This window comes from Nicotiana attenuata, unplaced genomic scaffold (genome assembly GCF_001879085.1).
Source record: "Nicotiana attenuata strain UT unplaced genomic scaffold, NIATTr2, whole genome shotgun sequence".
NCBI classification, from domain to species: Eukaryota; Viridiplantae; Streptophyta; class Magnoliopsida; order Solanales; family Solanaceae; genus Nicotiana; species Nicotiana attenuata.
In genome coordinates this window covers 29966-45722 of record NW_017676101.1, presented here as the reverse complement: position 1 = coordinate 45722, position 15757 = coordinate 29966, and the positions used below count along the sequence as shown (strand labels likewise).

The 15757-nt window shown below is 35.4% G+C and overlaps 1 protein-coding gene across 1 annotated transcript; it reads right to left on the bottom strand.

The window, feature by feature from the left end:
• Positions 1–9967: 9967 nt before the first annotated feature.
• On the bottom strand, positions 9968–15472 carry LOC109220747 (alpha-xylosidase 1-like). The gene is made up of 3 exons (XM_019385213.1): positions 15104–15472; positions 13933–14621; positions 9968–12048 (listed from the first exon to the last, which is right to left on the bottom strand). The coding sequence occupies exons 1-3, from the start codon at positions 15331–15333 to the stop codon at positions 10169–10171; spliced, it is 2799 nt and encodes a 932-aa protein (XP_019240758.1). The 5' UTR covers positions 15334–15472; the 3' UTR covers positions 9968–10168.
• Positions 15473–15757: the final 285 nt, after the last annotated feature.

The window sequence follows — 15757 nt, the reverse complement described above, 5'->3', positions numbered from 1 at the left end:
ATTCAAATTTGGGTTTTTAAAAATCATTATTTGTTTGGATTGGGTGTTGTTGAAAATAATCGGGAATATGATTTGGAGTTTATATCTCAATTTTGAGGGGTTTTGGTGAAGATTAGACTTGGTTTTGACTGAAATTAAGATTGAAACTCGAAGAAGAAGAAGAAGAAGAAGATATATTGCAGAAATTGTAGATAAATTGTAGATTATTTGTATTCTGATTATAGATGCTTTATTTTCTGTTTTCACAAATAAAAAACGGCTAAAACTTCTACAAATCTTCTGAAAAAACGTAATTATGTCAAAAATCACAATTATGCTACAATTGGATGAGAATTGGGATATAAAAATTCAATGTACCCACTTTGTAGATAATTTGTAGATAAATTGTAGATTATTTGTATTCTAATTGTAGGTGCTTTATTTTCTGTTTTCACAAATCAAAAACGACTAAAACTTCTACAAATCTTCTGCAAAAAACGCAATTATGTCGAAAATGCCAATTATGCTATAATTGAAATGAGAATTGGGATATTAAAATTCAATGTATCCAGTTTGTAGATATTTTGTAGATAAATTGTAGATTATTTGTATTCTGATTGTAGATGCAATGTTTTCTGTTTTCACAAATCCAAAACGACTAAAACTTCTACAAAATCTTCTGCAAAAAACAGTCTACAATTTATCTACAATTTCTGCAATATGTCTTCTTCTTCGAGTTTCAATCTGAATTTCAGTCAAAACCAAGTCTAATCTTCACCAAAACCCCTCAAAATTGAGATATAAACTCCAAAACATATTCCCAATTATTTTCAACAACACCCAATCAAAATAAATAATGATTTTTGAAAACCCAAATTTGAATTCAAAGTTTCAAAGCTTTTTAATGGCTGTCAATGGTGGAATTGCTGCTCTCTTGTCTCTTTGAAGGTTTGTTCTTCTTCATTGAGAAAATTTGAAGATGAAGGTAAATGTGTGTATGAACTTTGAAGATTTGACTTCAATTTTGATGAACTTTGTTATTCTTCATTGATGAACTTCAACTGGAGTAAAATGGGGAACCAACTTTGTTGAAGGGTTTCTTCAATTTTCTGTGAATTTAGAGGGAGAATTTGGTTTCAGAAGATGGAAAATGGTAAAAAGAACGTGGGTATGGGTAAAACGTGGGTGGGACTGAGGAGTTAGGAGAGAGAAACGTGCAGATTCCTTTAATTAAGGAGTAAAAAATTTACAATTAATTATACCCTTAATTAATTATGGTATAGAATTGGTAATTTGGTATACTAAGTGTAATTAAATCAAGCCTTAAACATTGAGGGTAATAAGATTTCCTATGTGGCATAGGAATGTAAAAATCTATAAATTAAATTACCCATTCGGCCACCAAAGTGATTGCGGATTTAAAGTACTGAAGTCAAATTGTATTTTCAGTATAAATTGAAATATTAATTCCTTGAATACGCCTTTTTGATGTCGAAGACTGTTTGAGAAAATTTACATAAAGCACTAATATTGTAACTTTCTTATAATAATATTTAAATAATTATTTCGAAAAGTCATAGTCAAAAAGAATATTGTTTGACTTCTAAAGTAATAACGATGTCATTTGTAATATGACCAATATTTTGGTTAGTGAAGTTCATCTCACATAAGCATAAACCTATTTACAAAGTATACTTTGTTAGCAATATTTTCTGGGACCAAAAGCATTGCATTGTGTGACAGATATTATTTGCACAAGTTGTATCTTTTCTTTTACAGCTTGGAAGCCAAGGCTTTTTCGCCTATAAAAGGAAATGCCATTAGTTGATTTTTCAACACACCAACAAGACTTGAGTCTTCATTTCTTATTTTTTCCTCTCTCCTTTATTGAGAGTTATTTGTAAGAGAGTTGAACACTTGTGTGATCTTCTTTATTTGGAGTGATCTTGTGAGGTTATTCTTTCAGGGGTATTTGTGATTAATTAAGTTAATTTACTCTAATTTTGTACTCTTATTGGTATAGTGAATTTGCACTTCTCCATTTGTGGACGTATGTTACTTTGACCGAACCATATGAAATTTGTGTCTTCTTTATATGCTTTAATTGCCGTTGTTATCTACTTGCATTATCTTTGTTATTGTCATTATAACATTATTTGGCTAAATTTCGCATTACCCGATTTTCCGATCCTAACATCACTTTTGAGAGAAAAAAAAAAGTGGTGAAGCGTTTGTGCAGTAATCATTCATTAAATTGGGGGTTTCCAGACAAGAATTATGAGAAATCATTCAGTTAATTATGTTCCATAAGCCACCATAGCACATCATATGATCATAACAATAGCGAAATAATTGATTTAGATTATATTGCACTTGTCCAAAGTTACCCCAAACTCGAGTTATATTCGAATATAAAGTCAAAAAGGAAAAAAAAAAAAAAAACGTTGAAGTAAACATAAGAGTCAAATACAAGAGTACTTGAACGAAAACTTTCTAAAAAATTTTATTGGTAGGTACTAGGTAGTATTACTTCAGTTAAATTTAAGGTTTTGGCATAAATTATGATAAATGAGATTTTTGTTATATATTGACAACTAAAGTACCGACATGATTGTTCCTCTTTAATGATATCTTATAAAACCCTTATAAATATTACGGAAAAGGGTCAAATATATCCCTATACTATTAAAAACGGTCTAATATTACCCTCCGTTATACTATCAGTCCAAATATATCCCTAACGTCATACTATAGGTCCAAATATATCCCTAACATCATAAATGTAGTACAAACCTACCCTTCCTCCGTTAACTGCCTCCTATGACAATATTTCATTGCCACCTCACCATTATACTCTCATTTTCATCCCTTCCCCACAACCTTTCTTTCCCGTTCATTTGAAGAAAAATCACAGATCATAGATATATACAAACAAACTATATCAAAAGAAATGCTAACAACTAAAGATAATATGAAACAATGTGAACCGAGAAAATTCTGATTTTGCTATTCAAAATTCATGCTTATACGAACGAAAATACATTTTGTTTTACATAAAAAACTAAGAAAAGATACATGCAAACTAGTTTAAGGTTTCAAAATTGACCATGGTGAGAAAGAAAAACAACCTAGACACGAGAGTTAATTTTTTTGTTTCTTTCTCTTCAACCACTTTTCTGGAAAGCTACTATTTTTTTCTCTCTTTATGTTTTATGTTAAAATAAAAGTGCTACTAAATTTTTCCTAAATATGTCTTACAAATTCAGCGACAACACAAGGAAATGCAAAATAAAACACAAAATTTAAGGTCAAGTGAAAGGTACGTACAATTCCAGGATCGGCCGAAGAAGCAACAGGTATTTTGAAAAGCAAGAGGAAGTAGAAGCAGTGAAGTCTTCAAAATAATGATAGAAATTCAAAGTAATTGAACTTGGTAGCTGCAAACAGGGTGAAATAGTGAGGTAGCAGTAAAATGTGTTCATAGGGGAGGCAATTAACGGAGGAAGGGTAGGTTTGTACCACTTTCATGATGTCGGGGATATATTTGGACCCATAGTATGACGTTAGGGGTATATTTAGACTAGTAGTATAACGGAGGGTAAACCTTTTTCAATAGTATAAGGGCATATTTGACCCTTTTCCGTAAATATTATATGCTATCGCCGACCAAAATACTTAGTTTGCTGTTTGGGAAAATGTTTATCCAGATCTAAACCTAAAACATCAGGTTGTGGATATAACTAATTTGAGCAGTGAAATGATAGTATGTATTGAAAGGTAGAAGAGATATGTTCTTTGAGCTAAGAAAGAGAGAGCAGAGTGAGAGGGGAAAGTTCTGGAAATTTTCACTCTATTATTACATCTCATTGTATACGTGTGTAACCTTTACATATATAATCCTTATTCTATCTTCCTCTAACAAATACATAGAACCAACTATTAGTGCTAAACTAATACTAATCAACTATGTACAACTATCATTGCTTATGTACAACTTCATACTACATGTTGATTTCAACACTCCCCCTCAAGTTGAGTGATGAAAAATGTTTATCATACCCAACTTGCTAACCATTTCATTGTGCAGCTGCTTCCCAAGTGCCTTGGTTAATATGCCTGCTATCTGCTCCTTACTGGGCACATGAACTGTTTTTATCATCCCTGCTTGCAACTTCTCTCTAATAAAATGACAGTCAATTTCTATGTGCTTTGTACGTTCATGATACATAGGATTGGATGCAATCTGCAGTGCTGCTTTATTGTCATAGTATAACTCCATGGGCAGATCAGTTTCATACCAGCTCTTCAAGTAATCCCTATAACTATACCAACTCTGCTACAGTTGTGGCCATACTCCTGTATTCTGCTTCTGCTGAGCTTCTTGAAATTGTACTATGCTTCTTAGATTTCCAGAAAATCATTAAATCTCCAAGTTTTATGCAATAGCCTGTTACTGATTTTCTGGTTACTGGGCATGATGCCCAATCAGCATCACAAAATGCAATAACCTTGCCACTTTGTTTGCTACTCATCAGCAGACCTTTCCCTGGGCTGTTCTTTTATTTTTTTTATTTTACATATTTTACCACTCTTAGGGCTGCTTCATAGTGAGATTGCTTTGGTGCATTCATGAACTGACTTAGAGTCTGAACTGCAAAAGAGATGTCTGGTCTTGTGATTGTCAGATATAGAAGTCTGCCAATTAACCTCTGGTATACCTTTTTGTCTTCAAGTTCATGATCATTCTCCTGCATCCCAAACAGTTTGTCATATTCCACACTAGTTAGCTTCACATTTTGATCCAGTGGAAATGTAATGGTCTTGCTCCCCCTAAGCCACATTCTGAGATAAGCTCTAAGGCATATTTCCTCTGATTCATGACAATGCCTTTGTGTGATCTAGCAAACTCAATACCAAGAAAAAATTTGAGCTCCCCTAAATCTTTCATCTTGAAATTACCATTCAGAATCCTTTTGGCCTCTTGTATCAGATCCTTGTCATTTTTTGTAATTAGGAGATCATCTACATATACTAATATGAGTACTATATCCCTACCACTCCTTTTGGTAAACAAGGAATAATCCAGTTTGCTTTGGATAAAACCAGAGTCTACCAGAGCTGAAGTTAGCTTCAGGTTCCATTGCCTGCTGGCTTGCTTCAGACCATACAGGGGCTTGAGTAGTCTACACACTCTAGTCTCCTCCTGACTACCAAAGCCCTGTGGTAAGGACATGTAGACCTCCTCTGAAAGATCACCTTGGAGGAATGCATTATAAACATCCATCTGGAACAAGGGTCAAGCATATTGAGCTGCCAAGGCAACTACACTCCTGATTGTGACCATTTTAACTACAGGGAAAAAAGTCTCATGATAATCCAGACTCTCCTGCTGAGTAAACCCCTTGGCTAATAGCCTGGCTTTATACCTTTTTATAGATCCATCAGCTTTGTATTTGACTTTGTAAACCCACTTACAACCTATGGGAGACTTCCCTGCAGGCAAAGTCACTAACTCCTAGGCATTATTGTCTGTGAGGGCTTGAATCTCAAGTTTCATAGCTTGTACCCAATTGTTGTCAGTGACATCTTGGTCAAAAGAGGTTGATTCAATGATGGATGAATAGGAAGACAAACAAGTTTGATAAGAAGAGGATAAGGAAGTAATTAATGGAATCAGTGATGGAATAAGGAGTGGAGGATAAAGGTTTGACTTGATGGACAAAGTCTGTAAGCCAAAAGGGTGGTTTAGATGGCCTTCCAGACTTCCTTAAGGGAGCTATAGGAGTAGGAGGCAGATCCTAGTGTTGTGGTCCTGAAGAGAAGATTAGAGGAGGATCAGACAGGACAAGAGAGGATGCTGGAGTAGGAGAAGGAATAAGAGAGGTAGGTGAAGATGAGTGAATTGGAGATGACATAGAAAAGGAGGTAGATGGAGATAATGGATGTTCAGAAGAAGTTGAAGGAGAATCAGAGTCTAGAGTTGCAGGAGGTAAGGGATCCATAGAAGCAGGAAAAGAATCATCACAAGGGAAAGTTGGAGCACTGGTAGGAAATGTAGGTGATGAGTTTGAAGATAGAGTATGCAGAAAGGTGGACTTAGGATACTTAAATGGAAACACTGTTTCTCTGAAAGAAACATCTCTACTGACAAAGAAAGTACTAGTGAAGATGTTGTATAATCTATAACCCTTTTGAGAAGTTGAATAGCCCATGAAGATAGCAGGTATGGCTCTTTGTGAAAACTTGTCAGTGTTATGTAAGGTGGTTGCATAACAAAGACATCCAAAAACTCTAATGATGTCAAGTGTGGGAGGATGTCCATAAAAAACCTCATAAGGACATTTTCCAAATAGAACTAAAGATGGTAGTCTGTTAATAAGAAAGGTTGCAGTGAGTACACATCCCCCCCCCCCCCCCAGAATTTTAATGGTACATGAGCCTTAAACCTAAGGGATCTAGCCATTTCAAGTAAATGTCTGTGTTTCCTTTCTGCTACTTCATTTTGCTGTGGAGTGTGAACATAAGAACTTTGATGTAAAATGCCAATTAATGAGAAAAGAGTTGAACACTGATAATTGAAGAATTCAAGACCATTATCTGATCTTATGATCTTAATTGTGGCAGAAAACTGATTTTTGACAAGAGTAAGAAATGATTTGATTAAAAGGAAGACATCACTTTTCATTCTCATCAAGTAGATCCAAGTCATTCTAGAATAGTCATCTACTATAGTAAGGAAATACTTGTATCCATTGTAAGTACATTGTCTATAAGGACCCCAGACATTCGTGTGTACAAGATCAAAATGACATATACTCTAATTTGTACTAGTAGGAAAAGGAAATCTAGTTTGCCTTGCTAAAGGACAAACATTACAGTTTAGAGTGTCTTTATTCAACAAATGATTCTTCAATGAAGGAATCTTTTACAATACTGCTACCGGAGCATGACCAAATCTTTGGTGCCAAATGGAAGAATGTGAGCATGACTTTGATGAGACATTAGATGACTCTGGGACTGGAATAGCAGAGGCTAGAATTGCTGAAGGTATAAAAGAGTTGAAGGCAGGAGCTGAAGGTGTTTTAGGTACTTTGACAGGCGGTGGTATCTTGGCAGGTTGAAGTATGTAAACACCATCCTTCTCCTTACCAATCCCTCTTACCCTGCCATTGTAGAGGTCCTGAAAAATGCAGAACTCAGGAAAGAATAATGCACAACACTTCAGTTCTTTAGATAACTTTGAAACAGATAACAAATTGTATTTGAAGTTAGGAACATAAAGAACATTATATAGTTCTAGGTCATTAGAGAGTTAATGATCATGTATGTGTTACAGAAGTAGTGTTGCCATTAGGCAGATGTACTTTACTAGAGTAGAGGCAACAGAATGGGATTCAGTTAAGATGTCTAAGCTAGAAACCATATTATTCGAAGCTCCAGTGTCTATGACCCATGAGTTAGTTTCAGAACCTACAGAGAAGTATGAATTAAGGAGATCAGCTATACCTGCCATGTTTACTCTTGCATCTGTTGTTGCTGGTTCTTTGTCAATCACCTTCAACAATTGGTGATACTGTTCTAGAGTGAAAAATGGTATATTGCTGGACCCTAATGAGCTACCTACTGAGCTGGTTCCTTCAGATTCCTCAATACAACTCACATTGTTAGATGTAGGTCCCTTGCTTCCTCCTGAATTTCCCTTGTCAAAGGTTCTCCTTTTGTTGAATTTGTTGTTAGGTGGATATCCTACTAGCTTATAGCAATTTTCTTTCTTGTGACCCTTCATATGACAATAGTCACATTGCAATGCACTATTTTAATTGTTCTTTCTGAACCTGTTACTTTGAATGGAAGCTAAGGCTGTAGGATCATTCAGATCAAATTGTTGCAAGGCTGGTGCTACTTGAGATATCTTGTTTGATTGCACTCTTTGGCTTTCATCCTGCATTATCATGTTGTATTCCTGATTGAGAGTAGGAACAGGGACAGTCAATAGGACTTGACTCCTTGCCTGTGCATATGTCTCATTTAGGCCCATCAAAAGTTGTACTAGTCATTGTTGCTCCATGTGTTCTTCATATTCCTTATGCTTTGTGCAGTCACATGGCAATGGTACCATCAACCAACACTCATCCCATCAACGTTTCAGTTTTGAGTAGTATTCTGACAATGATAAACTTCCTTGATAAACTTCCCTGACTAGTGGAACAAATTTCTCGGAGAAGTTGATAAACTCTAGTGAGATTTTTCTTATAAAATCTTTCCTTTAGGTCTGTCCAAACACTATAGGCATTGGTTGAGTACATTATACCATTTGCTAACTCTTTAGACACTGAATTAGTTATCCTGGATAACACGAAGGCATTGCATCTCTCCCATTCATGTTCTAAATCACCACTATACTGTTCTTTCCGATATTTTCCATCTATGAACCCTAGCTTATTTTTGGCTAATAAAGCTACTCGCATAGAATTACTCCAAGCCGTATAGTTTTCTATTCCTGTTAGTTGTTGAGGAATTAGCACACTACCTGGACTGTCCGAGGGGTGTAAGTATAAAGGATGCCTGGGATGAATATCCGTGAATTTTTCTCCATCGTCCTTCCCGGTCTCAAAAGTTGTGTTCGTCACCGTCGAGGCTTGAAATCCGTGATTCGAAGGTATAATCGACATCAATCTTCAAGGAAAACCTCTCACTTTGCCGGAATTTGTGAATTGTGAGATCAATCGCAAACCTGAGATGAATTTCCCAAATTTCTGACGAACTCTCTTAATCTCTCACTTCTCCGACAAAATTGAGTGAGTATATCTATACTAATCTTAGATTCCTCAAAGAATCAGCTCAAAAATTGCCATAGATCTATGGCTCTGATACCATATTGAAAGGGAGAAGAGATCTGTTCTTTGAGCTAAGAAAGAGAGAGCAGAGAGAGAGAGAGGAAAGTTCTGGAAATTTTCACTCTATTATTACATCTCAATGTACACGTGTGTAACCTTTACATATATAACCCTTATTCTATCTTTCTCTAACAAATACATACAACCAACTATTAGTGCTAGACTAATACTAATCAACTATGTACAACTATCATTGCTTATGTACAACTTCATACTACACATGTTGATTTCAACAGTATGTAATTGGACTTTTAAGAGGGCAATGGCACAGGTGACCAATTTTGGGGTCCCATTAAGGTATAACCGAAGTTTATAGTTTCTTTTTGTTGTAAATGTAGCTATATATAAATATATATATATAAATATATATATATATATATATATATATATATATATATATATATATATATGAAGGTTGCTTGCATAATTGTTTGTTTCTATATTGGTTATGCAAGCAAACTTCCGACTTCAAATGCGTAAACTGTCAGTGGTGATTTGTTTTATCAACAACACCCACTTGATTTAGACCTACTTTTTATATTCGAAATTCATGACTCACTTCTTCAAGCTTGTAATAATAGTGCTTTGTAGATATTTCCAAGTTTTTCCAACAATACTCAGATACTTTAATTGTTGTACGACATATTCGAAACACACTATTGTACAACAACTAAGAAGAAGAAAAAAAAAAGCCAAGGAGGAGAGATTTTGTCTCAAGTTCGCTTACACTAACTATCAATTAAATATTTTAGAAAAACTGACAATAGATTAAATGGGAGTGTCCAAATAGGCTGCCCCCATAAAACACACACTACGTTTAGTTTATGGACCACCATTGATACTATCTCATCGTACTTGGCCCAACTCAAAAAGTTTTTAACTCATATTTGATTTCAAATTCTTGTTTCCCCTAAATCAGACAGCACAAATAAAAATCCTACCATTAGCTTTTTCGAATCTGCATTTTCAATTTGAAACAATCGTATTAGAAAACATGGTAAGAGTAAAGAATGTGAGGATTCCGAATCCAATTTTTATGTTCAGATTTTTTGCTTCTCCATTTGGAATTCGCCCAAGAAGCTGCTGTGACATTCTGAAGTATTTTAAATAAACATTAATGAAACCTGGATTTCTCAAGAACAGAATAATGACAACTCTTACAGATACTATGGTCTAGTACTTGATTCTATTTGCCTATTGTTTGAAAAATGATAGGCTCAGCTTAAACTCAACTCTTACAGATACTATGGGCATAGGCAATTCATCCACACATAAGAATTACAGTGTTATTCTCAAGCTGAGTTTCCCATTTTCCAGGACATATCAAAGTTCTTCCCTATAGGCAATTTCAGTCCATGAATATCCATCATCATACTCTTTCTCTTATCTCCTCCATCGTCCGAATTGTATATATACTTGTGTTCTGCTGTGATAAACTGCACTTTTGAAGTGTCTTCAATTGGTTGTCCGTCGACGTTAATTTCAAAAGCTCCATCAGCGCCATTTGTACCTAATATTGTTACCTTCTCAATGAACCATCCTTTATCCAATGCAAACTTACCTTCTTGAACTTCTGACCACAACTTCGCTGTTCCATTACTGGCTGTTGCATAGAAATCAATATATGTAGAGTGTCCATTTCCTAATTTCATCTCTGGAAGCTCATCATCGTCGAGGAAAAGATTTCCTTTAGCTTGTAGATCTTTAGTACCTGATGGAAAGGTTACTATAAGGGTAAACGGTGTCATTCTTGCTTCTTTCGTTATCATTCCACCGCGCTGCATTGGTATTATGGCGTTTTGGTACAAGTGTACATTGACCACATTTAGAGGTGCATCTAATGTCACATAGTGTGGTTCTGTTGCGACAATTGCCTGTGTCATATCGAATATATTATACCAAGTGCCCGGGGGAAACAAAGCTTTCACCTCAGTTTTACCCTCGTCTAGCACGGGTGAGACCATGACACTGCTTCCTATCAAGAATTGTGTGCTCACGTCGTAAAGCTGAGGTGAATTTGGAAAAGAGAAGAAGAGTGGACGAGCAATAGGCGCTCCAGTAGTATGTGATTCGTAGTTCAAAGTGTAGAAATATGGAAGTAACTTATATCTCATTCCTAATGCATTTCGAGCAGATTCAGCCACGCTTTCCCATTGGTATAGCTCTTGTCTAGGGGAGTAGTAGTTCGCGTGATCCCTTGAGAATGGATAGAACGCGCCAACTTCAATCCAACGGTTGCAAAGCTCCTCTGTAGGCGCTGGATAGAATCCACATATATCTGAACCAACCATCGGAACACCAAATAAGCCAAAATTTAACATTGTAGATATTGAATATCTCAAATCATCCCAAGTTGCTTTGTTATCCCCTGTCCAATGTGCAGCATAATGTCCTGAACCAACAAACGTGGAACGAGACAATATAAACGGGCGCTTGCCCTCGAGTCCTTGAAGTGCCTTATGAGTTGCAATAGACTGAGAAAAACCATAAATGCTATGAGCATCATATTCCCTAACTCCATTATAATGAACTGCACTAGTGGCTATTGTTTTGTAACCAATTGGTGCTTGTATTCCAGAAGCATTAATCTTATAAGGCGGATCGTCCCATTTAGTATTCGTTATGTTTTTGCAATCTAAGCAACAAATCCAACCAGGACCAGTACCATTAGGACATATTCTGTTTTCAGGGATTGTGCACAAACCAGAACAAAAGTTGGAAACTTCATTCATGTCAATCCACAATCCATCAACAGGAACAAGTTCATGGAATCGCCTTATTTCATCGCCCCACCAGTCAACAGTTTTCGGGTTGAGAAAATCAGGAAAGTGAACAGCACCAGGCCAGACTTGAGCTAAATAAGGCTTGCCTTCATATTTGATGAAAACATCATTGGCTATACCTCTTTGGTAAACACCATAACTATTATTAACTCCGATTCCAGGATCTACGATGACAATGTACTTCATGCCTCGCGCATGAATTTTGTCCAAGAATGACATTAATTTCGGACGAGGGTAGTTGACAGGGTTGAGAGTGAAATCCTTTTTCCCATCCATGTGATCGTCGTCGTTCCAGATCACATCAAGAGGGATCTTGGCTTTCTTGTAATTCTCAACAACATCCTCAACTACAGATAAATTGTGGTAACCCCATCTGCATTGATGAAATCCTGTTGCAATCACCAAAGATATTACTAGCATTTACCAAACATCAATAGTCTAATTAGAATCTAGTGTGTGATAAGTGAGCAGAGCATGCTGAATTTACTAAGGATGAATATCAGCAAAAGATTTAAGTAGCCTATTATTACTGGTTAAACTGCACTAATATAACAAAATTTCTTTATATTGTCGGTGTATATTTAACACCTTTAGATTTATACAATAAAAAGGCCAAAAGGTCAACCGCTGGGAGTATCTATTAGGAAGATGTAATTGACCTTTCGGCCTTTTTATTTTGGTCCAAAATAAGTGTTCTTTTACAGAATCAAGAATGAATTAATTTTATTTTTTCACAATTTGTGCTTATTGAACCCAATGTGCCAAAGTAAAAATAACAATTAATTAAGGGTAATTTAGTGAATACATCTTTTTTTATCTAGGAGTTATGCCAAAAGTTAAAAAGTCACTTACTATATGGACCGGAGAGAGTATTACTGTAATTCCATTGAAGAGAAGCACTGTGAATCTGTGACTCAAAGACTACCTTTCCAAAATTCCTAATAGCTAGTAAATTGAAAGAAGAGTAGATTAATTTGCTAATAAAACAATTATTGAGATGGTCCACGTGGTACCAAATTGCTACTACCTTATACGGAACAATAAAGACCTTGTCCCATGGAAAGGAAAATTTTGGTAAGGAAATAGGGGCAGTACGTAGACAAAAGCAGTGTTTTTGTTTTGTTCATAACACGCTATCTTCTAACACAAAAAACAAAGAACAGCCAAAACTCACTGAAAGCAAAGTCACGGGTTTTATTTCCTACTATAATTAAGACAAAACCTAAAACTACAAATATTCTCCACCGCCTACTTCATCCCAACTTGGCAATAACAGTGGATCCAGAATTTAAATATTATGAATTATTTTCTTTTGGTTTTTCATCTGGGTCCGATATCTGTATTTGGCTCGAATCCAGTGGCGAAACCACATGGTTACAAGTTGACCACCCTTTGTCGAAAAATCACACTCTATATATATAGATAAAATATTATGTTTTAGAGGTATATAACACGTATTAAACATCCTTTTTCGGGATTTTTTTCCACTTGTTTCAAATTTGAATACCCTTGAGTAAATTCCTAGCTTCACCCAAAACTATTATAAAGGATGAAGGAGTACTTATCATTCCACCACAACCCTTATAATAAATATTACCAGAATTCTGAGTTAAGAGAGTGGATTTTACAATGTATATATAAGTCTATCTATGTATATTTTCGCACATGGAGTATAGGATTCAACCCTAAAAACTGTGCTATGCCGAACCCCTGGAATCCATTTGTTACTGATCTTGAGGATTACACTTTCAAATATGTTGGACTGCATTCTTAATCAAGAGAATTACTCCCTCCGGTCCACAATAAGTGACCAATTTGCTTTAGGCACACTCATTAAGGAAATACTAAATTCTAGACGAAAATAGTTAGTGTGACTAAACTATCCTTCATTAAATATTGCACTGTAGTTATAGTAGCACTTACTTCTCTTCTCAAATGTGAGGAGTAAATGACTTTTTAGGGATACGTACATATGGGTAATTTTGAAAAAACAAATTGAATTTTTTCTTGATTATATAAATGGACACTTATTTTGGACCAAAATCAAAAAGCAAATTGGTCACTTATTATGGATCGGAGGGAGTAAGTCACTAAGTTGCTCCAAATTCCAATATGTTGCCCCTACAAATTATACATATCTAGCAAATAATTTTGTCAAGGTTATAGGTTTTGTTTATGGGCAAAAAATCTATCTATAGTACTATGAAGTATCAAAAAGTATCACCATTATTTATTCAAATGCAGTAAAGAAGATAAGAGAATTTTGAACTTACCAAAAGACCAATAAGGCATTGGAGCAGGCCTGCCTATGAATGAAGTATACTGATCAACAACAGCAAGAGGTGTAGGACCAGCAAACAAGTAAAAGTCAAAAACACCCCCAATCACTTTGTATGTTAATGAATCCCCTCTGTATAACACATCCATTCCATTGCTATTAAGCAACAAAACTGCATGAGCATATGCCTCTCCATTCACATTCCTCAAATCCATATACATAGGATGTGAACCATACAAATCAATATTCAAATTAAGAGCTGATACATCAGTTGTGTACAAAGTGTATGGATCATTTGGATATAGTTTTATCCCATGGGGCTGTGTGTTTTCTCCTAGGCCATATAAAGAAGCATTTTTAGGCAATTTTGTGGATACTTCAAGATATTGGTCTTTAAATACCAAATGGTTATAAGGGTCTGAATCATCAGAGCTGGAATTGAAAAGGGTCTGTCCATTTGATTTTCTTTTAACGGAAAAACTAAAAGGGTCATTTGTATAGCTGAATATTAACTCATTCCCTGAATATTCTGATGTTGCTAGTGGGATAAGGTTCTTTCTTGACCTACCAATAGTTTCTTTCAGTGATGGGGGTGTTTCTCTTTGTAATAAATTGTAAGGAACTTCCCATCTTTGTTCTTCTGCATCAGTTATATGAATTCTCAAACGTTCATCTGTCTCATGCCTGCATAATAATGACAACATTAACCTAAAAAAAAAAAATCAAGCAGAGGCAGATACATCCATATTCATCGAATTCAATACGTTAATATATATGTGAAAAACTACTAAAGTTTCAATAGATATTATATCTGAACCTATAATTTCAAAATAATGTATTTTTGGAAAATTCCCTGGGAAACCCGCAATTCACTGTGCAATAGTTCGCAAACCATACAGGAAATATAAATTGAACTAGGCACGCCTGGTGCGACGAGCTTTGATTGAGAAGGTTGTTGGTGAAGGGAATCAATCTCAGGTCTTCCATTTGGGAAATCACTCACCCAACTAACTCAGTCAATCCTTGCGGACTCAAAATAACGTGTTAAGTACCTTAAAAATAGAATCCATGAAGTTTAAATCCTGATTCTGCTTTTGTGTTATGTTCATGCAAGTCCAAGACATGATTTTTGTTTCTTTTTTGAGTGAAAAGTTAAAAAGACTTACTTAACATAGAGCTGCAAATGAGGAATATCTGGCCCATAAATAGTGTTCTTCTCTTTAACTTGGAGGTGTCCTATAAGGCCTCCATCAGGTGACTTTTCTACGGAGATCAACTTGTAACCTTGACCAATCTTGGCTGGAGTTGTGTTGACAAAATTAACACCAGCTATACATAGAATCAAGATTAGTACGAAAGTAATGGGAGAAGTTGAAAATAAAGAAGAGAAAAACATGATAATGTAGTGAAATTAAGAATCAAACTACAAGTATGGAGGGTAGCCTAATATGTGGCACATGACAAGAATGACTTTAGGAGTTTTTTTGGGGTATATATTGGCAAAGGAAGTCATATAATACTTGTGATATAGTTGAAGATGATTCATCACACAATCACTTCCAAATTATCATGTGATTCTGATGTTCTTTTGGTCCCACCTGTTAGAGAAATCTCGTTTGGTTCCTATACTCATCACCAGGTACGGGTTTTAACGAACCCATTTGTATTAAAAAAATTATTAAATATATATAAATATTTAATTATGAACTCAATAATTAAAACGAGCTATATAAGTTCAAATTCAGATTGTGCTTCAGCTCATCAACTACCGAAGAAACTGAGTTTAGCCTTCTGTCACTTATGTCACCCAATAGATCCTT

What these genes read in the sequence shown, in the direction of transcription:
- LOC109220747 (XM_019385213.1), bottom strand. Translation starts at nt 15,333, where the DNA reads ATGTTTTTCTCTTCTTTATTTTCAACTTCTCCCATTACTTTCGTACTA. An exon ending in CATTTGCAGCTCTATGTTAA is followed by an intron (nt 14,622 to 15,103) that starts GTAAGTCTTTTT and finishes ATTATTATGCAG; the next exon opens with GCATGAGACAGATGAACGTT. An exon ending in AATGCCTTATTGGTCTTTTG is followed by an intron (nt 12,049 to 13,932) that starts GTAAGTTCAAAA and finishes TGATTGCAACAG; the next exon opens with GATTTCATCAATGCAGATGG.